The sequence below is a fragment of the Botryllus schlosseri genome, chromosome 13, assembly GCF_051294905.1.
Source record: "Botryllus schlosseri isolate E-star chromosome 13, Bs_hap1, whole genome shotgun sequence".
Classification (NCBI taxonomy): domain Eukaryota; kingdom Metazoa; phylum Chordata; class Ascidiacea; order Stolidobranchia; family Styelidae; genus Botryllus; species Botryllus schlosseri.
In genome coordinates this window covers 7,315,035-7,337,864 of record NC_137248.1, presented here as the reverse complement: position 1 = coordinate 7,337,864, position 22,830 = coordinate 7,315,035, and the positions used below count along the sequence as shown (strand labels likewise).

Below are 22,830 nucleotides of genomic sequence, written 5' to 3'. Positions count from 1 at the left end.
TAAATGACGCGAAATAGATAATGCGGACGTTCGAGCATGTTATTCGGGAGTCGAATCAAAGTGACGACTTTTTTTTAGTCAACACCACAGAAATATCGTAAAAAGTGGGTAATGCGGGAGCCGAGTCAAAATGATGACCGTTTTCAATCAACGCAACAAGATTCTCAGTAAATATCTCAAAATCAGCTGTTTTATGTTGTTACAAAGTGTCCTCCTATCCGGATACCAAAATATGGCAACCCCACCTATTAACCAATATTCACGAGGTGAATTCGCGCGGAAAAACCAACGCGCTGTGACATCGCAGAAGGGAATATTTCATGATTCTCGGAATATTACCCTCCCCGGCATTTAATAGCGTTGTAATCTAATTTAAATTCACGCGTACCTAACTCGGCTTATATCAGCGAAGGGGAAGATATTCACGAGCCACGGGCGTCGGGCAGTATCATTGGAATCACGTATTCCAAAAATATTTCTTTTTGTTATCGCAAGTAGAGTGTAAATCATTCGTTTTGACGTCGAAGAATTCCCAACGCGCATGAAAACTGCAACACGAATCTCGTATAAGGTTATGCGAAATATCGTAACGCCATAATCCCCCCTCACAAAAAGAACTATTCTTTTCTGCTAAAACTACACAAAATAATTTATTTTATTTGCGTTACTCCGAACAGGGATTTCACTGCCGAAGATGCGAATGAATTGAGAGATATAGAACAGGATGCAGTCGTATAGCAGTTGAAGCCACCTTGCTAAATTCAACTAGAATCGAAGTAGAGCTTTAGTTGAGGGTTGAGTTTAGTTGAATAGTCGAGCTGGTAACGCTCAGTGGTTCCCAACCTTTTTCGACTCATCGCCTCCTCTTCAAGCTCCACACCACACCGATCATCGGCCCCCAAAATATCGGGAACCGAAAAATGGGCATACCTACTGTAATCACCGACGAGTTGAACAAAAAAATAGGTCAACTTTTCGGCTCGACCTCGAAATTACAAAAAAAGGTCATTTCTCCGACTTGACTCCAATATAGCCGTTTTAGCACGCCATCGCCCCTATCGCCCCCTTCTTCCATTTCACCCCCTATCGCCCCTTCGTTATTTTCGCCCTCTAGTCCGCCAAATCGCTCCCTCTTGGGCGATATCCCCCACGTTGGAAACCACTGCGCTAAACCGAATCCGTCCGGTACGATGTCTCTGGTGACGAACTGACTCGCCTACACGCTATAGCCGTGTACGGCAGGAGTAAAAACCCTGCGTGTACCGAGGACCACATAAGCACGTGTATTGTGTGCCTTCAATGGGTCAGATACATTCTTGCAGATGACACATGTATATTGCATGAGTGAAAATTTTTGAGTATCACGTTTTTCTCAATTATTACTTAGGCTACTACGCAGCTGGGAAACTATTTCTGTTCTTGATCACAATGATCAGTTTGGATAAAATTCCTTTGATTTTGCTCAAGTATCATAGTTGAGATTAGGAGCTTACTGTACCGCATATTGAGAACATGTGGACGTGTACGTTTTAATGTACTTTTCCGAAAAGTCATCAGAGGGCCTCGGGTACATGGAAATGAAGAGGAAGAGTTGATTTTGAGTAATAGTTGTCTTAATGAACAGAACAAGTTTTGGGTAAATGAAATTCATGTCGAAATATGGCCGTGTACCGAAGACGACAGGGTGCCCCGCCATGTGGTTACCAGAATTGAGATGAATAGTGGAAAATCATGTTTTGTAACATCAATAGTTTGAGCTACGTTATCTATCTTAAGCAATCAGACCTTTGCGGCTCTCGTGGGCCAAGAATATAGTATTGGTGGTAACTCGACAAGTGGCAATATTTGTACGGCGAATTTCGCTTATCTGACGGAAAAGTGGCCACTTGCAGACTCTCTGAAGCAAATGTTTCGAAAGTCGGATGTAATTTTTTGGTAATTTTCCGTCTCAAATCAGGTCAGTACGCTGTATCTTCGGAGGATTTTCGTTGGCTGTCAGCACTCAGCACACGTTACCTCTGCTGTGGTGTCCAACCAGCCGCTAGGTGGCACTGGAGCTCTAATAAATACTACTTTATTTCGTCTTACTATAGAAATAGTAAGACTATAGAAATAGTAATTTCTATAGTCTTACCCTTTCACTGTTGGCTCACTGGGTGGCGCTGCGTATCCACATCTTGTTGCGTAAAAACTCTGGTCGATGGATATAGCTTAGTTTTGGATGTTTTCAAATTTTAGTTTTGGAGAATCTCCAAAAATAACAAAAATAGCTTAGTTTTGGATGTTTTCAAATTTTAGTTTTGGAGAATCTCCAAAAATAAGAATTGAAGGTGTTTTTAAGCCCTAATACTACTAGAAAACTTCACCGAAAGTATGTTATTATTATGATTGTATTCAAGTCCTCCAACACATAGATATCATCAGTGATCTTGATCTAACTTTCCAATACATTCTTCACAAATTTAGTCTTTGGCCTGAAGAATGCCTTCTAAAGAATATCAATCATTGCGAGACGCCCCGCCGAGACCCTCCCCCACTTGATTTTCGAGATATCGGCCTCGAACCTCGCAATTGTGGGACACTTCGATGTTAGTGGTCCAAAAATGAAGGAATGTCTAATTCTCCAATCTTCCAAGCCTTTGCTCCTGACAAGTGCTCGTCAGTAATGCGCTCGAAACCTCTGATCCTCCACGAAGTTGCGTGCCTCATTGAACTTAATAGCCCAACACCCTCTGACCAGAAAACCTTCCTTGTGGCGGTCCTCGTTGTCCCAGTACTCGCCTGGACACATAGCTCGAAGGCGTTCGACAAGGCGCATGAGCTCATGCTGCTCCATGATCAGAACGTCAAGGCCATGAAGTTTCGTGACGGTGATGCACAGCTCTGTGAGACCGTGACCATGCGATCGAGAGCGATCAGGTGGATTCACCATGCAGCGAAGGTGCACACTCCGGACTGTTTTCGTCCATAACCTAAAGGAGTTTGGTACGGTTTCCAGTCAACCAAGAGGCCACCGACTTCATTGACAATAAACGAGCGACAACAAACTTGGGGCACGCACTTTCCATCTACTGGATCAAGTTGTGTTGCCGTCTGAAGCATCAGCAGATCAGTCCCGTCATCGTGTGGACGAAGTGATCGTGACAGAAGCGGCGGTGTATGATTTCGCCGTTCCCTTTGCCTCACTCAAGCTGCCTTCCCGTCTTCTCTATGTGTCGCACTGTGAAACTAGGAGTACAAAGGTGGAGGGGCGGGAGGGCAAGGTCAGCAGAAACGTGAAGTGGATTGAGTGGAAGTATTTTTAGCGTTTCGGTGACCCCTCCCTCACATACATGCAGTTTTTGTGTGTTTTCATGAGTTTTTCATGAGCCATTTGGCCGTTTACATCGCTCTGACTTGTTTATTTTACTGAAAAACTTGAGAAAACATCATCCAAAAAAATCTTAATTTTGGAGAATCTCCAAAAATAAAACCCATTATCCAAAAATAAACAGGTCTGATGATAGACGATGGTTCTTCAATACTCGACCCTGCCGGTCTAGTGTCCTCTTAAATCTCCGTGTTTTACAATATACATCAATTTCGATTCCGTAAAGTTGGAACTATAATAGTAGAAATACCTACTTCTATCTTGAGCCACAGTGTGGTGCGTCTCGAAGGTTGATATGATTTAATTTGTGACCGTTACCAGTTATAGGTGTGTGTTTCATGTGATCTGCAGAGTGGTTAATTGAATATGTCCCATTTTCAATACCAATTTCTCGTTGGATGAGCGTTTTTCTGAACTCTAGTAGCAATTTGATACAGTAGGGGAAAGAATCGCTGGTTTGATTGATCCGTCTTCGTTCCCACGCCTCCATTGCCCATATATCAAACCAAGGCATTTAATGAAGTCTGAAAATTTTAAAATACGATTCTGTGGTTCGCGATGAGTACGTTACTGGTTCACGGAAATTTCTACTACTTTTGCGTAGTCACTGATAGAAATTTAAACAAATTCAAGTTAATCTCTCAATCGAAACATGTGTTGCTGTGTTACTGGGCAGTGGGAACTAGACAGCCTTTTGTGACCGTACAGCACTATAGTGTATGTGTATCAGCTGCATACAGTTTTCTATGTTGAGCAGTTGTGTTTTTGAAGACCTGTCCGGTGTCCGCGCTGGTAACGTCCGACCGGCATCACTGGTGCTTCGGATTACCTGGCTTATGATGATGAAGAGCTTATATATACCAGTCGATAATTTACTTTAGTTATGATAGTTCAAACACAGACACAACTTATGTCAAATACTTCCCGGTCAGAAAGAAAGGTGATAGCATAATCGCTCGGTTACTAGATAGTCAACATTCACCAAGAAGTATTGACTGTTGACTAACTACATCGTGAAGTTGAGATAGTATAGTCGTCGCGCAGTTGGCTACATGCCACTTTCAAACACACATGGCCTGGATCGAATCGGCAAGCTATGTCAAGGTCTTGGTATGGATCACGAGGAACTTGAACCTAACGATCCGAACGCAGCCCTCAAACGGATTATCAAACTTCTCGTATTTGCTTTGAACACCGTCATTTTCACCTCGTGAGACTTGCGAGTGTATGTGAACTAGGGAATGAACGGTGTCATGTGGAGCTGCCAGATTTATTACCTGTCATCACTGTGGTGGGGTCAATTCCACGGTAAAATTCGCCTTAACTGCCCATAGGCGGATTATTGTAACTGCTAAGAAATAACCTTTCAGTATACAGGACACCCCAACCGCGACCTTTACGTGGCTTTGAAGATATCATATTACTGAAACAGAAGTGAGTTAGGGCAACCCGCTTCCCGCTATCTTGTTTCAAGTGCAAGTGTTGTTTTTATAGTTGCAGCCTTTTCGGCGGGAACTGAATGCTTTCCAGTCACTATTGCGATGCGCACTTGTACGCTCGTGAATCGATATTTTCTATATATCTTTTCCTCATTAGTATCGCGTTCCATACACACTATATGTGAGTTTCGCTCTGGAGGACTTAGACAACGCATTTTCAATAGTAAAAGGAGCGGTCATTGCATGGCCAGGCCAGTTACGCACAATATACAATAATAATGCAGATCAGGGAGTAATGCTACGCTTGGCTGAAGGAAGTAGTGCAGACGCAGCGTATTAATTTCGAATTGTGACACTGGTGCTCACTGTTCATCTGTGCTGGTATCAGTATCAGTATCAGTTTATTAATATTTTCATCATTGCAAAACACCACAAAACTCCGATACAATGAAAAGATAGGAAGGTGTCGAAAAGACTTCGGGTAGTGTTTGAGATCAGACACCCACCTTGGCCTAGGGCTAGGCGAAGTAGAGAAGAGGCATTCACACTGATGAATTTTGTTCGGATTATATGGCTTAAATTTATTGACAGAAAGAAATATCCTTTTGACGTCCCAAATCAGTCAACTATAGCGTAATTTAACGACCCCAATGGCGTCACCGGAATACGTGTCAGTAATGTGAATATTTCACGAGGAACGTATGATCACTGATCAGTGATCACTTGATCATGTTTCAGTTAGGATATATCATCGTGTTGACGGCCATGTGTTTATGGTCGAATTTTGGTTTCAGACATTCATCTCCATGAAATTGGAAGATTGAAAAGGCAAGAGAATATGATTTAAAATCCTTGGTCTGATGAAACAGTAAACAGACATATGATTAATGAATATAATGGCGACATTGATGTTGTATTTGGATATAGGTATGATCAACCAGATGCAATCTACGTGTAGATACGTTGGAAGCTGAAGAATGTGAATGGAGCTACACTCTCTCGTCGTTCCATAACTGAGTTACCGACATAAGTATTTTGTATTCGAGGACAGTTCCCGATAGGAATGAAATTGAATACACTTCACCAGTAATCGAATTTTCTTGAAATGGTTTCTTGGGTATAGCGCCGACAGCACTGAAATAATGATCCCACAGCTCATTCCAATATAATTCAGCTCAGCATATAGGAATTCGCATTTATGTGCCACTTTTATACGGAATAAAAGCTACAAATGCACGCATAAAACCAGCCAACCGCTGCTGGTTAGCCGTTATCGCCTTTACCAACTGTCATGGTCGTAAATTTTGTATTAGCTCCACCAGCAGTCCATCAATGGCCATGAGCTATCGATGAAGTGCTTCAGATTGATTATAGGTGCTTTTCTATGCGTTTCGAACGCCAATTAGCTATTATCCTGGAGTCCCACAAAGCGCATTCCCGAAATTGATTGTTCTGAGTGTTGTGTCCTAGTGGAAGATTAAAAAGAATGTGGAAGATAACTAAAATATCAGGACTATTCCGAAAGGAGTAACGTTCACAACATGTAGTATTTTATCTCGCAGTTTGGAATGGTATTTCATTGAGATATGAGTAGGGACGGCGTACTGTAAGCTCCAAAAGCAGTTGAATGTCTGGAGTAGTGATTTTAATGAGTCAGAACTCTCGAACATTGTGAATGTCCATCATCAGTATTACTGCCATATGAGTATATTTTAATTTACTCATGCTTTGTTGAATTCCATGATATGCTCACTTCATAAAGCTGTTACCCCCTCATATACTTTATAATTTATTTCTGTGTAGGCCTAATATTGCCTACTCTAATCCGTGATCAGAATTGATAACATCGTAGAGTAGCAACGAATGCAGCCGCGAATAAGTTTCAGACGACTGTAGAAGTCGCAGCTGATGAAATATTTACAAGGATCTCGTCACACGGCAGATTTTGTCTGGATAAGGGAGTTTTTCAGTTTACGTCAACACCATCATGAAGTTCAGTAATAATACTTTAGACCAGCGGATTATTTGGATTTCAGGTAGCGTCGCATGTCTGATGTACCGTGCTCAGTCGTTATGCGGGAATCATATGGATGAGATCTCATTACTTAGCTTACGTTAGCTAGATTAGCATAATGATGTTTCACATGGGAATTGCGTTGAGTTTTTAATTCCTGTTTGCATTGTTTCAAGCAATATTCATTATAGGAGTTATTCGGATCGGATCACGGTCATGTCTAGAATCCGGCCTTGGATTCGGACCGGAGTCGGACTAGAGCTTTAAAAAACAGGATTGGAGTAGGACCAGAGAACTTGGCGCTTCGTTACGCACTAAAATACCGCCCAGAGATAATACGGAGAGTGTGAGCCGTGCAGTGCATAGCCACTGTTATGACTAACCACAACGAATTCCCTGCTAATGCTGGATATACGCGATTTGTGCGTCGTACCCGAAAACGTGGACCACTTCCTCCTCGCATGCCTCAAACTGGATAGTTTTAGATCGGTTGATTGATTAAAGTTTGCACCTGTAGCTAGATATCAATACAACATTTTTTGAAATGCAATCGATTACGATTGCTCGAAAATGCCGTAATCGTCGTAATAGATTATGATTACCAATCGCCACTACCCCATGTCTGCATTCCAAGACGTGACACTAAGAAATTCTCTCGAAACCAGAACTGCAATCTGTATCGTGTATAAATGGCTGGAATATAATCAAACACAGGAAGCGGTCTTGGCAGCGTAGTTGTTCGTCGTAGGCTCGCCCCGAATTTCTTATTACTTATTCATGAGTTGCGGGACTCCAAGTGGATAATTTTCCATCGTTTGATATAATTGCTTATTTCATGTAACCGGATAAGGATAATCTCCTGTTACTGGTGTGTACACAGTCGCCGCCGAATACGAGTATATCTGATGTAGCCTGAACTTCAGCGTCTTGTAGTTAAATTTACTAGCTGAAGCTGCCAATATTAATTCTACATTGGTCGCTTAGGTTAAATGCTGCTATGATTCATATAATATTTATTAATGTGTTGAGCTACAAGCGCCGGAACGGTACAGTGAGAGAAAGGAGCTTAGCCCTGTGGTATTGTGCGAAAAGTGACCTTGCAGCGGAAGTCGATTTTCCGTGAGAATTGTGCTCCTACAATTTCTAAACAGGCACTCAATTGTTATATAGGCATAATCCAATTTCGAAACTACAGGGTTAGTATTTATTGAGTGTTGCGCAAAAGTGATTTCGTGGCAGACATGATGACTTATCCAGCACTTTTAGAATAACGAGGGATGCACTGTGCAGTGTGCACAGCAAACCGTATAATGCTGTTACATACGGATTCTGTATCGTAGAACTCTTCACCTAAATAAGGTCTGCATGAAATGGAAACGTTACCAAATGTCCATCTCCTTTATCGCTGTGCTGTATACTGGCTGTTGTATTATGTAGGATTTTCGAATAAATCGCCGATGTCCCAGCGACAAGCGCCGTCGATGTGAAGTTTCTTATAGCATGTCTCAATTTATTTTCACGTAGTCTTTAGCCTTTCGTATGCGTTCAAGTCTCAAAACAAATGTTATCGTGAAATGCATGCGTCTTGGATCACATGCAGCGTCTAAATATGCCCGGAGAGCCCTGAAAAGCATCGCACCAGAATTATCACACATGGCCGTCATAAACGAGGAGAACGAAACCTCTTTGTGGGAGCGCGAAAAAATCGGTGTCGCCATCATTGGCGCGTGCGCTGTCATGGTTGTAATAAATAGGATTCATAAGTACATACCGTGTCTGCGATGCTGGACTAAAGGTAAGTGAGTTTTATCGATAGCCTTACACAGATGCAGACTTTTTCTGTGCAAATGCCGATTCCGGGAACGATCGCGTTTATCGAAAATCAAATCGCGGAATCCGGACCATGTCTGCCTCGCGATTCGTTATAGGCCTACCTCTTCCGAAAATTCGTCTTCTACACTCCAAGTTCATGGGTTGCGACGAAACCGGACGACAGGATTGAAATATCCATATCCATCAGTTGGTTATTGCTAAAAAGCAGATTCAATTTCAGAATCGGACGCTTCTCACACAATCAGGGCTCAACTATATGCTTAACAATATGTGTATATGATTGGTTTCGCCTAGCAGTTATCCCGAATGGTACTTTTTCAGTCATCGCTCTCCCTTCGTAATGACACACATAGTTGACAATTTCACCTAAACTGCGAGATTTAAAAAGTAGGGGTCCACAGAACGGCGTTGCGAGCAGTAGGTCTAGATTAGAATATAAAGGAAATATACACTGGCAGTGTCAACAAGTTTGAATTCGGATGCCATTGCCCATAGTGATCGGAACCATTTCTATACAACACCTGCATCGATGGTATGGAATGATAGATAATTTAACTGCTTTCACAATAGCTTACCATACCATCGTTAATCACGAGTGGTACTGGCGATGGAATAGATGAGTGATGAAAAGTGAGATTTATGCAGTTCGAATATAACTGTACGAAGCGAGCTGGTGTTTCAAGTCGCGATGCCGACTTCGTGTTTACGTTTTTCGAGTGATATGCTATTTTTCGAAATATGAATATGCTTTATTTATGTTTTGCTCATATACCCATTGCCCATACACGCCAACATAATGTGGAAAAATCTAAGGTATCTGATTTAACATGGCATTTTGCTTGTCATCTCGGATGGAACTCCATAGTTTTTCGGAGTATTTCATGTTGCATTTCGAAGAGGAGAAGCTATACCCGCGTATACGCAGCAAAACATGAGTTTAAAACACATTTTATAACCTATCAAACTTATTTCACGACCGATAAAGTGGATCTCATTTTTTCAATTTAAAGTTTTTTTAAACATGTCTTCCGCGAAGGGGGTATACACTATACTCGCAATGCGATGAGTGATAAATCCATCCTGTTTTTCGATTTACGGTGTACGGGAGTGAGGTGTATTTTCTCAGTGGTCTGGTATGAAGTTCAAGCCCGCCAAGTGTCGTGTTCTTGCCTTGGGATTCAAGGGAAGCCGATCGATCGTGGACTCGGCCCCGCTCTGCCTTGATGGTGGCGAGGTCCGGGTCCTCGATCGTGACTCTTTCTGGCGATACCTGGGCAAGAACATGGGTTACCAGGCAACCGAAAAAGGTGGGAAGGCCCTTAAAACTTTCGAGGCCTATTGTGACAGACTTTTCCTGTCACATCTCACCTCATTTCAGAAGCTGCTCGCACTGAAGAGGTTCGTTATTCCAAGAATCCTTTTTCAGTTGAGAATCCGCAAGTTCTATCGAAGCGATCTGCGTCGCCTGGATGCGCGTATCCGCACGTTGGTGAAGGCGGAATTCCGCCTCCCTAACAGAGCGTGTCAGCCCTTCTTCCATGCTGGGCTGACGACTGGCGGTCTGGGGATTCCCAACCTCTGCTGCGAAGCAGATGTGTTGAGGCTTTCCCAGGCCGTCAAAATGGTCAATTCCACTGACCCCTCTGTGCGGGCGGTTGCGCGTGGAAGGTTGGCGCTGGTCGTCCGGAGGACTTGCCGAGTCCCAGAGGCGTCGGAGACCCTGACAGTCGAGTTTTTAAACTGCGTGAGTCTAACAGGGCACGATTCCAGGGCGTACGGAGACGCCTACGGGCTTTGGACCGAGGTCCGACCCGTCGCTAGGCGTCTCGGTGCTCGCTGGTTCGTGACCGAAGACGGGCTCTATCAGTTGGCTCTAGGCGCCGACTGTTGTCAGGATTTGGGTCGTCTTACCAAATTTCTTCACCTGAAGGTGAACCAACGTTGGAAGACGCGGTGGATGGAGCTTCCCGACCAGGGCAAAACTGTGGAGTGCCACAGCCGGTACGGGAGCTCCAATCGCTTCCTCCGGTCTTCCAACGTCCTGACGGCAGTCGAGCGTAGCTGGATGCTTAAGGCTCGACTGAATCTTCTGCCGCTCCGGTCGATCCGGGGTCGGTTTAGAAATCGTGTGGAGCCAAGTGTGGTCTGCTGCAAGTGCGGACAGCATACTGAGACCCTGCCCCACGTACTGAACCACTGCCTGCCAGTGATGGATAGCATCACGAACAGGCACAATTCGGTACTTGGGGTGCTCCTGGACTGTATTCCAAGCTCTTCTTCTTTTTCCAGATGCGATGTGGACCGCGTTTGCGAGAAGCACGCCACATTGGCCAACAGGCGGCTGAGGCCCGACCTCATCCTAGCGGATCGTCGCCGGGTCTTAGTCATCGATGTGGTGTGCCCCTTCGAGAATGGGGTAGCCAGTATGGACGCTGCCGTTGCACTGAAACACACAAAGTACAAGGACCTCTGTGAATCTCTCCGCGTTGCCACGGCCAAGGTGGTGGAGATGCATACGTTCGCGGTCGGGTCCCTGGGGAGTTACCACCCCGGGAACCTGACCACCTTACGTGCGATGGGTGTTTCGGTCTTCGAGTCCAGACTGGTCTCCGAGCGAGCCGTGGTCGCTTCTCAGCGCGGCTCTCATCGTGTCTGGAAGGCTTGGTGTAGTGTGCGGGACCACGAGAGGACTTGATCCCCCCCTTCACGTGTCTTTATTTGTTATATGTTTTTTTTTGCCGGCTATTAGCTTAACCCGCTAGCCATCACGGGGTTCGACTGCAGGCAACTGGACACTGGATTGTTTCACGGAACTCCTCCCCAAATTAACATAAATGGACCCCTGCTAGTTTTAGTTTTTTGAAGTTGTTTTTCCGAGCGGTTCTAAATGCTAAGGGGAGGAGTTCCCCCACTTATGACCAATAATTTTTATTTTGAATTCCACCACCACAACTACTATGATAATGCCTGCAGTCGGACCTCGCCAGTTCGTCCCTGTATTTTTGTGTTGTTTGTCGGCCTCCACCACATATATTGTGTGTTTTTGGTGGAGGCCTTTGTCTGTGTTGGTGTCCCCTGTCCCCGGGCGAACTGGCCATGTCTTCTCTGGCCCTTATATTATTATCGCATTTTCATTTTGTGATTTTTCGCATTTATTTTTCGTAAAAAAAAATTCTTCGTCCCCGTCACCGTAAATGGCGGGTCTTGTTCTGCGTTTATGTTTACCCATTTTCGCAAGGTGACCGAAGTCGCGATTATATTTATTTCGTATTGCATTTTCATTTTGTGGAAATTTGCAGAAATGAAATATTACAAACAAGTACTCATGTATATTACCCGCTAGGCAGTCAGTATTGATTCGATTGACACTGAGGTGAAAATATCAGATCTCAACTATTTTGTCCACCTAGCTAGATATAGGTGTGTGTTAAACGCAATCGGTCTACAGCTAATATGTCATATAGTCGCAAACGCAGGTATGCATTAAATCGCAGAACAAGCAACAAGCAGTATACGGTAGAATTGTAACATGCTCAATTGTATTCTCTGTTATGTGAAAGTATAGGTGAAACATAAAATTAGGAATGAAATAAATTTCGATCTGCATTACCTACAACGTTATTATGTACCATGAGCATAGGCGTGCACCGACAGATCGTGTTTTACTCGCACACAGCGCTGGGGAACGTATTGTAACCCGTACGATATTTTAGCTTTTCTGGGACGTGCAAAGGATTTTATCCCTCTCTCGGGATTCGTAGAATTGTTGTCACATGACTTTGAATGAGCTTAATATGCTCCACTGGGATGCTTGTAAGCGTCACGGTTTTTTCGAAATCCGCGAAACATTTCGACTTCTTATCCGAGATCAATGCGCCCGTTTTCAGTGAGCAATTAGGTATGCGTGAACATTCATCGTTTTCTTATAGATTGATTAGCAATTAATACTCCTGCCAACGTGGCTTGTGCGCGATCGAATATTTAACGAGCTTGTTGCTGTTGTTTATTAAAAAAAATGAATGGCGCTTATCGCCTGACGACATGTTGCGCCACGTTCAATAACATTGTACACGACATTTTCCGAGGTCCATCCACTTACATGTCGTTTGTTTGTAATCGAGACGTATTGCTGGCTGAACACTGAAGTAAGGTTCGCATATCGCCGAAATTCTACTCCTCTGGATAGAATCAGGTTCTGTTAAAGATCTGCAAGGTCTCCAAGGAGTCTTGCCGTAACATTCCTTATCCAAACATCGTGGCGGATCGGTTTTTGTGATGTTACCGTACGTTATCTGCGCATTTTTACATCCGCGACATGTTCGTAATTTCACGCGGTCCTAGTCCGAGTTGTTTCTATGGTTAAGGGCTGTCGTATTTTCATTTGTATTAGTATTATAAAATATCCCTTCTGCGTCACTAAATGTGTGTGTGACTGATATTTTCAGAAAGCGAGGGGGACGACGTGGAATACGGTCCGGTAAGATACGCCCCACACAGTTTGTCGACTTTGACGCGAACGACAAATTTCACTAAAGAAGAATTAAAGTCGATGTACAGAACGTTCAAAAACGTAAGCTCCTCCATGGTTCTATGGTCGGCCTGTAACTGATTGTTGCCATTTTGAGATTGATAACGTTTTTGTAGCCGATTGTCTAACTAAATTTGCGTCGGGGGCCTGATTCAGACCTTTTAACCGCTTACGGACTGGACTGGTCAAATGCTTCCAAAATGTTACGTCCATATCAATACAGGTGTTTCTAAGTGGGATGCTTCATTATCAAGTCTATACATAATAAATAATACCATACTGGTGATTACGGCTTATTATAGCAACACCTGCATATCTGACTCCTGATCCGGTCAGCATTAGCAGGGTCTTACAGAATCCCCGAAGGAAATTCGTTAAAACGATAAGTCGGGAGCTCAAGAATAATCAATAACGATATCGGCATGGTGTGAAATTACCATAGATATAGAACCGTCGTGAACGCCTATCAACAACAAACAACCTGCATAATACATATGCGTTGTGAGGGATAAAAGAGATTTAGCTGTAAACGGGGTCATATGGAATTTGCTTCATTAATGTCAGATACGGACTTCCAAGGTTATGGAAACACCTAACCGAACCAACTCGCCGCACTAAAGAAAGTGGTAGATTTGACGAAATCGCAAATGACATACTTTTCGAGTTCAATAGATGGAATTGAACTGAATGAATTTATAAGGCTGTGAGCGGGGACCTATTGAGTCAAAAGGTGGTAGTGCGACCACAGATATTTGCGTTATATTCTTAGAACACTGTAACTTGCATACAGCGGCCAACTCTCGGTCCATTGTTACCTTGAAAACTTTGTTCTCTTTATGTATATTGTACATTTCTGTCAAAGATATGTGATTAAACTGATTGTGACCAGAGTGAATACGCAAAATTGCGGCAATACGGTTTTGTTACAATGTAAGAGAAAATTTTCCGTATTTGCTGTTTTGCGGGATTTTTACTTGGGGGTACTTTGATAGAAATATCCCTCTGCATATCTGTTTGACATATGCCTCCCACAAACAAAACAGTAATGGGTGCTCCCCGTTAGTCAAGCACTTCCTAAATAAGCTGGAAAATTTTCACTTGATTCGCATGACTTCTGAATCGCGTCAATCTCTATCTTAACAGGAATGCCCGACAGGAATTCTGTACGAGGATACGTTCAAGACAATATATTCTCAATTTTTTCCAGCGGGGGGTGAGTGTCACGCAAGTATTTTCGATCAGTTTCATTTTCAATTCTGTTTCAAAATCCAATTACGTGCGGCGGTCGATTGTAACTGTCAACCGCTCGTCTTCGCAAGAGTGTTTACACGTAAAACTTCGCGGAATATCAACGCGAAAAATTCATTGTCGTATCGCACTCGGCGTAGCCGCGGAATGTGCGTCCGTTCAAATATTTATAAGACGGGAAAGAAATTTCGCCACTCGAACTCTGTCACGAATCAAATCTCGATATAGATATCGATCCGCTCTATCGCCTATAATATTCGTCACGCTTTAATGTGGGATGAAGTGTTTCAACAGCCGGTGTTTATACGCGAGATGAGTTGGAAAACGCCGGAAACGGGACGCAAATTGTTCGTATCCCACGCGTGTAGTGAGAAAGATAAATTTACATATTGGTTTAGATGCAAACCGTTCGCTGTCCACATTCAAGTCGAAATACAGGCAATATCTAGTACTAAATGAATACTAGTCCGCCCTCAAGGTTACCGCACCACGACCCGAGCTATCGATATCCTATTATTTGTCGCTTTCTTTTTTCTATACTATCTTTTACTTTTCATTCAGTGTGCATACCTCCTCTTTACTTCGCCTAGGCCAAGGTGGGTGTCTGGTTCCAAAGACTACTCCAAGTCATTTCGACACCTTCCTATCTTTTCATTGTATCGCAATTTTGTGGTGTATTGAACCGATAAAAATTGCTAATAAACCGAACTGAACCGAATACTTGCCGTCCCCGAGTTCGTACGGATATTTTTCGATTCATGCATTCTTGCCTAAGGCTAAACCGGTAAACGGTATAGTGCAGGCCACCGAAATGGTATAGTTCCCTGCAGATGTGGTCGAAGTCGTGAGTATTCCCACTCAAGGTGGAAGTATAGTATACTTCAAGGGGAAGTAGAAAACAAAGGGTGTGAAAGATACTCAAATAACTTAGCATACTTTTAGTTGTAAATGCGAGAGGCCTTATGCCTACGAAATACCAATGATGCTATACTGCAGATATAGCATTTCCCGAAAATACATCGTCTGTTAACAGGATGTAGACTTGTAGAGGGACCGGCTTGTTATAAAGTGATAATTATTTTGAAAATGTAACAACTTGAGTATAAGGTATGAACGTACTTTAGTATGTCAAATTAGATGAAATACTTTGTTACTAACCGCCACTTGCTCCGTGATTGTAGACAACGCAAATTTGTGTGAATATAATATAGAATGCTTGTTTGCTAATTAAATCTAGATTATTGCAGGTAAAACCTTATTTCATCAGAATTCCTTGTTTTGTCAACAGGGAGAATGGTTTTTCATATCTCAAAAACGTGATGTTATAGAGAAATTCTGAGTTCATTTTCGGATTTAGCGCCCCAAAATCAGTTGTCAAAACCCAAACCTGAAAAAAGTTGCTATTGTGGACCAGTGTTATCATTACTTAAGAGAGGTAATATTCTGGGGTGCGATCAGCGTTATTGGAGGAGCTTCCGCGGATGTAGCCGTCTTTTCTAAATATTATACACATCCTCAATTGCAGGATAATAGGATAATCACCAGGACATTTTCAATCCTACTTTACAGAATCGTACTGCTAGAAATTATATGTTCAGTGTGCACTGACCCATGCGCGAACACCATAAGGCATGGATCACCAACCTTTCTGAAACAAACAGCTTCTTCTTAGGTACTGATCAATGCGACGGGCTACCAGATACCCCCGCCGTTTATTCGCGCTCAGTTGGAATTCATTACTTAGACATTCAGAGCACTGGGTTTCCACCCCTGCCAAGAACAGAATATTTTCACTCACCGGGACTCACGCCAGCGTCTCTGGGCTCAGTTGCGTTGCCGCACTGCACGCCGAAGCGCCAATCCCCGCATCGAGACTCGGGAATATTAACTAGATTCCCGTGAAGCCTCCGCGTGGGCGAAGACGAGCAACGCCCCGATCGGAAACGGCGTTCGTATGTTTCTTAGGGTCGACTGACCAATGTTCAACTTCAGCTCATAAAACCTTTCTCCGCTTCGACTTTCAAATTTTCCAATTGAATATTTGTTACTGCGACCACGGGCGACTCATTTGGTCCTCGCGGGCTACCGCTAGCCCGCGGGCTCCGCGTTGGTGACCCCTGCATAAGACATGTCACAACATCGTAAAATAATGACCATGTTGTCGTCATATACCATAACCATAACTGATTTCAAAAGTTTGATGCCGAAAGATACAATATTTCTATGCCTCCGAAAACATCATTTCATTTGAACTCCGCAGATGCAAACATGTACGCGCACTATCTATTCAACGCTTTCGACATAAACCAGGAAGGATTCATAAGTTTCGAGGTTCGCTTCCGAATTCCGCTTATTGTTTGACGCCTTGGTGGCGTATAATAAAGTCGATGCTTTCATTTTAGGACTTCGTCATTTCGTTATCGTGCTTGCTTCGGGGTAAATTCGAAGAGAAGTTGGAGTGGGTTTTCAAAATCTACGACATCAATCACGACGGTTTCATTACACTAGACGTACGTGACTTTTTGCAGTTAATTCGTTTTAAATGGTCAGGATGACATTTTGCGATTGGAGGTTGCTAATAGGGATGGTGTGAACGTGAGGTTCACGTTCGCGTTCTTTGTGTGAACCTCGGAAATTTAGAGGTTCACGGTCACAAACGAACCTTGGTCGGTTCTGCACTGTGAACTGGCCTGCAGCATAAAAAAAATCAACACTGAACTAGCATGCACCTTGACAATCTCAAAAATTTTACTTGCTTTGTTACAAAAGTTTGCTCGAAATACCCAGCTTTCCGTTTCTGAATATTTAGTGACTCTCTGCTGTGAGCTTGACCCAAAATCACACAACATCAAGAGCGAAATACATTACATGTGGGTATAGTCAGCGAATGATACTTATTCAACCAGTAAATGAAATTGATATCGCTGTCTGATGTAACTATCTCGCAGGCGTACGGGGTCAATCTTGATTTCATATGTTTATTGTATCATAAAAATCAAATCCGTGCGATTTGGTGTTGGCTCCTGCTGTATAGCATGGCTAATGGGGTAATATCGGTAGCAAGTATATAAACCCGTTTTACACTCTGCTCAATATCAACGTAGTAATAGCCTACTCAGACGCCGAATACATTGTCCGGTCTGGCCAAGACCGTTAAGACGTAATCTTATATTCCCTTGCAAGTCCTCCGAAGATATTGATTTTATGGGATTATTATATCATTTGACTGCCCCAGTTGATACATTTGGCGACGTTTAAAGCGTCAATATATACTTCAGCATTGTGGCATTATGTGGCCCTAGTCGTCGCTAGGTATCGTGTACGACCGTACATAAATATATAGGCTATCACTTCACTGAAATATAAGATTGGAATGAACAATATGACGTCACACAGAACCTTTCAAGCAGGTTCGCGTTCACACGAACCTGATCCTTTCAGAAGTTCACACCATCCCTGGTTGCTAACTATTTCGGTATATGTCTTGTCTACATAGGTATGCTGACGAAGTGGATTTTGAATGAAAATAGCTTAATAATTTGATGCAAACATGCTGTTATACAGGCGTAGATATGGGGAAGCCCTTTTCCCCTCATAAGGCTCACTTTCTCGCTGTACCTAATGTTTTCTTCAATGCACCACAAAGGATCTGTGAGACTGCGACGTCACGTCAGTGTGGAAAAGTTTCACCCACCGAAATTTTCTTTCAATATTAATCAATATCCTTTGTAAACACAAAGCTGTTAACCCTAATTTTTTGACTGCGTCGATATTAGGGTTGTAACCAAGTCTCAAGGTTCCGAGTCACAAGTCAATCTCACTTTTATTGTTTTGACTCTGGTCAAGTCGAATCATTTTCAACTCACCCCGAGTCAAGTCTTTCAAGTGCCGCTACTAATAGACGAAGTACCAATAGTGTGGTAACTTTCCTATTCATCGAAATTACAATGAAATGTCGGTCTTGGCCGTCCCAGCCTCGAGTCATATGACTTGGCCCGAGTCATGCGCAGTGACTCGATTAAAAGTTCAGTCTATTCACAGATTGACTCAAGTCGAGTCGAGTCATTTTCCGTATTTTGAGAAAATGACTCGAGTCAAGTAGAGTCACTAGAACATCGCGACTCGAATCGCGTCATGACTCGAGTCATTACAAACCTTGTCCGTTTTGCTGGTTTTCTATAGGTCACTAATGGCCGATGTAGGTGGTTGGGGTGTCTGACATTAAAGGCTACTCCAAGTTGTTTCGACACCTTCCTATCTTTTCATTGTATTGCAGTCTTGTGATGTTTTGAAACGATGAAAATATTAATAAGCCTGATTGATTGATTGCACTATTAGCCGCGGAATGGGCCCGATTAGAAGAACCTACTACATTCACCGGGGTATATCTCAATAAAAGAATTGGGCGTGTTTGGTTCGTTCCCAGGCATTACAGTGGATATGAAAGCACACTTTGGTGTCAGGAACTGCCGTTTGCCTGATTTCCACCCTATACGCTATGGTGTAAATCGGGGAAATCTACCTACTTGTAACCCATGTATTTACAGTGCACGCGTATGTGACGATATACTTTTACAGGAAATGCAGGACATTGTGAAATCTATGTATTCGATTCTGGGTCAGCCAAAGACGGGGTCGCATCTTCCCCCATCTCACGTGGAACATGCCGAGCGCGTTTTCAAGAAACTGGACGACAATGGCGACGGATACGTGACCTTCAATGAATTTGTAGAAGCGTGCAGCAGGGTGTGTAAATGTATATCATATATAATACATAGGGGCTCAATGCGATTGTTGAATGGTCTGACTATCCAGGTATCGGACTACACTGTATACCGGGCTGTGGAGTCCGAGTCCGAGTTTCTTTACTGTTTCTCTTGATGGAGTCGTAGCCTTAGTCACAGAAATTGTGTGACATCCTTTGGATTCTGAGTCGGAGCTCGGGAAATACATACTGGCAGGAGTCGGAGGTAGTTAAAATGCTCAGACTCCGACTCCAACTCCAACTATATTTAAAAATACTCAAATGTTACTATAAAGTTCCCTTGGTGTTACAGAGGAGATGAGTGGACCTGAGCAAACTTAATTTCTATCTACGAGCGCTATCTTTTTAAGTAAAAAATAAGTTGATTCATATGGTTATTATAATAACTCAGTTTCCAAGAAAACCGAAATGTCCTCCGAGGGCGCCCAAATGTCCCTTTCTTCGCATTTCGTCCTCTTTTATTACGTTGATCGCTAGGCGAGTACATAGGCAACACAAAATAGGGTGAACGTGAAAAATGAGTTGTAATGTTATTGATGCGAAGGTTTACTGAATAGGTTCAACCCAGGGCTGTAATAACTCGAGTCATGACTTGACTCGAGTCATTTTCTTGAAATGGGAAAATGACTCGACTCGACTCGAGTCAATATTTGGATTGACTCGACTTGTACTCGAGTCATTACGCATGACTCGACCCAAGTCATTGACTCGACTTATTTTATATGACTCGAAGACGAAGAAATTTGCGAATCGTAATGGCTAGATCATCGCATCTGACGAATTCTGCCGATATCGCTATTTGTCACCACTGCATTCGTTGCACTCGTCTGATATCAGTTAGGCCGCCGTTAAAACAGCATACAATGATACATATAGTGGCAATGCATTGTACAAAATCATCCAGTGATGAATAGATAATAAATCCTCCGCAATCAAAGTACTCAAGACTTTTCAATTATATAAGCAAACAATCGAAGCAAAGTTCAATTAGAGCCAATGCAATGACTCAGATGGTCAAGTACTTGGAAGAGACCGATAAGCTCATGTGTAGATTTGAAGGCGATGATCATTTGCATCCTTGGGCGACTAGAAAGAATGAGTATCCAATGCTCTTCAGTGAGGTTCAAATATGCTTGTCAATTCCTGCATCTAGTGCACCAATGGAAAGTGTATTCAGTAGATGTGGATTTATTCTAAGGCCATGCCGCTTTAATTATATATCTGCGGATCTCCTTTCCACTTTGGTATTTTTGAAGTGTAACTCATCATTGATTTGATCTTCCGTCTGTGAAAACACACAACACCCTCCGTCCAATTGACGTTTCTTTAGGTGTGTGCAGTTGTGCATTGTGCACGTGAGTAATAATGAATGGCTAATGTTGTGTGATGTTTGTACATGTACAATAAGGCTGTTCAAAAATAACTTCTTTTTTAATTTACTTGATGGCTACTTGATAAAATTGTTATGTTGCATTAAAAGAACACTGAATCTGGTTAAATTTTAAAAAGTAGAATGAATGATATGAGAAGAGAAAATTGTGGATTTGAAAATAATGGAGTATTTTTAGTGAGAAATTCTTTCGTATAATATAATTACATACTAGTGGTAAGCCGATTATTTTTTCATATCCAAAATATCCTACTCTAATAACTTCGCTTCTTCTAATTGGAATTGAGCCAAATTTGCTATGAATCATATTTTGACACAATCTAACAATATCATGAGGTAGCCAGTAAAATTCGAAAATCTATATTCGTAATTAATCCAAAATTTTCTCTCAGAGCATTACTTTCTACCGGTTGGAATTGAGCCAAATTTGAGTTTTTTAGGCAATCTAACAATTTTAAGAAGTAGCCGGAAAATTTGAAAAAATGTTTGTTAACAGCCCCAATTATTTCCCCAGTGCTGTAACTGCGATGTAGTCTGTCATGCAATCGGGAAAACCTTTAGTAATATCAAAAGGTATATCAGTTTTTTTGTGACTTCACAGAGCTGCATGCACGCTTTTACAGCATGCTGGCCTGGTGAAAATACCTCTACATAAACATGCATCTGTTGATTCTCTATCACCTTATTTGTAGACGTGAATTCGTAGGTTCTCTGTCAGATAATATGTAGACTTGAATTCGTTGGTTCTCAATCAGCTATTTGTGAGATGCCGTCGATGTGCTCGTAATAAAAACTGAATGCTTGTATTTGTGATGTATCAGACTGATAAGATATATATTTGATTTTAAGTTCTAAGATTAGTAAAGTTATCATATTGGCGGCCTGTCTCGTCTAACTGTAGCATTGGTAAAGAGGCCAGGAACTGTCCGGAATCTACCTAAATAAACATGTGCCAAGACTCTGGTAGGGACAAAATAAGCATGTTCGGCAAGCAAGGAATTCGATATCACCCAAAAGCAGGATTGAAAACATGGGATGAACATGACTTCAATACTGTGACTTGGACTCGGACTCGAGTCATAACACTATGACTCGGACTTGACCCTTTAAACAGTGACTTGGACTCGGACTCGAGTCGGTGATGAATTGAAAATGACTCGACTTGACTCGAGTCAAAACCACAAAAGTACGATTGACTCGTGACTCGGAAGCATGTGACTTGGTTACAACCCTGGTTCAACCCAACCTAAATTGGACGTGGAAACCGGTTTTTAGGTGCCGACTCCGAAAAATGGCCACTCCTTGCATGCACCGGTTGGCGTGGGCGCGCGAATTATTTGATTCTAATCATTGTGGCGTCATCCACAATTTCTTTATACGCGGCTAAGACTAAGATACATTTGGCAACGGAACACTATTTGTGAGATTAAATTATTAATCCGCACGGATGTCTCGAAACTTCGGGTGCAGTAATGTACTTTTAGCGCGATTCACCGTAGGTGTTGCATTAGGCTCCTTCGTAATGATCATATAATGCACTGTGGGATTGATTTCGATTATGTCCATTGTCCAATCACTCGAAGTAGCCTAGATAATAGATTTTGAAGTTGTTTTTCTGTAATACGGCCCGGACTTTGCAGTTCAAGGTATAGCTTCGTGTAGTTTGCCGGTAAAGGATATTTATTGCTTATACAAACCCGTTTCTATTCTAAGAACAAACGTGACCATGACACACCTCCGCAAAAACATACCTTCCCGAAATGGCTTCAGACAGAAGGAGGGATATGTGTCAAACGCGCGGGTCGCGTCATTTTGTATAGCGATCTCAATACGTGTGCTATTTCATGCATATTTCATGAGCTGGAAGTTCTACTATTTTTAAATTTGGTCGATACTGATGCAGTTGGAAATATGTCGATGTTTACTGTACAGACTCGATCTGAAGTCGTTACATTCCGTATTCGTTTTTAGAATTCATATGTAAACCGTATCATGTTTACTGCGACCACATGAATGATAAATCAATGTTTTCTTGGTAACGTGGAATAGGGATATCTAGAGTTCTAGGTAGGCCTACCCTTGCTTGGAACTAGGGTTGCCATCGCTTGAGTGCGACTAAAATTATCGGGGCACTTCGTCAATACACCAATATTATTACACTAATCTACACCACTCGCATGACGCATAAAATGAATACACAGTTAGTTAGAAAATTTAGTCTTTTACAATATCGAAGCCACCTT

General features: G+C 42.5%; 1 protein-coding gene across 4 annotated transcripts in view; it reads left to right on the top strand.

Moving 5' to 3' along the window:
• Positions 1-22,830, top strand: part of LOC145454295 (calsenilin-like) — a 50,849-nt gene that overhangs the window by 27,663 nt on the left and 356 nt on the right. For 3 of the 4 annotated variants that reach the window (XM_080332290.1, XM_080332289.1, XM_080332292.1), the window contains exons 2-6: positions 13,102-13,226; positions 14,328-14,397; positions 16,693-16,763; positions 16,835-16,942; positions 19,011-19,178. In XM_080332290.1, coding sequence (XP_080188416.1) covers positions 13,102-13,226; positions 14,328-14,397; positions 16,693-16,763; positions 16,835-16,942; positions 19,011-19,178 — 542 coding nt within the window. Of the gene's footprint in view, positions 1-5,441; positions 8,619-13,101; positions 13,227-14,327; positions 14,398-16,692; positions 16,764-16,834; positions 16,943-19,010; positions 19,179-22,830 lie in introns of those variants that run through there. The other variant, XM_080332291.1, reaches the window with a different exon arrangement.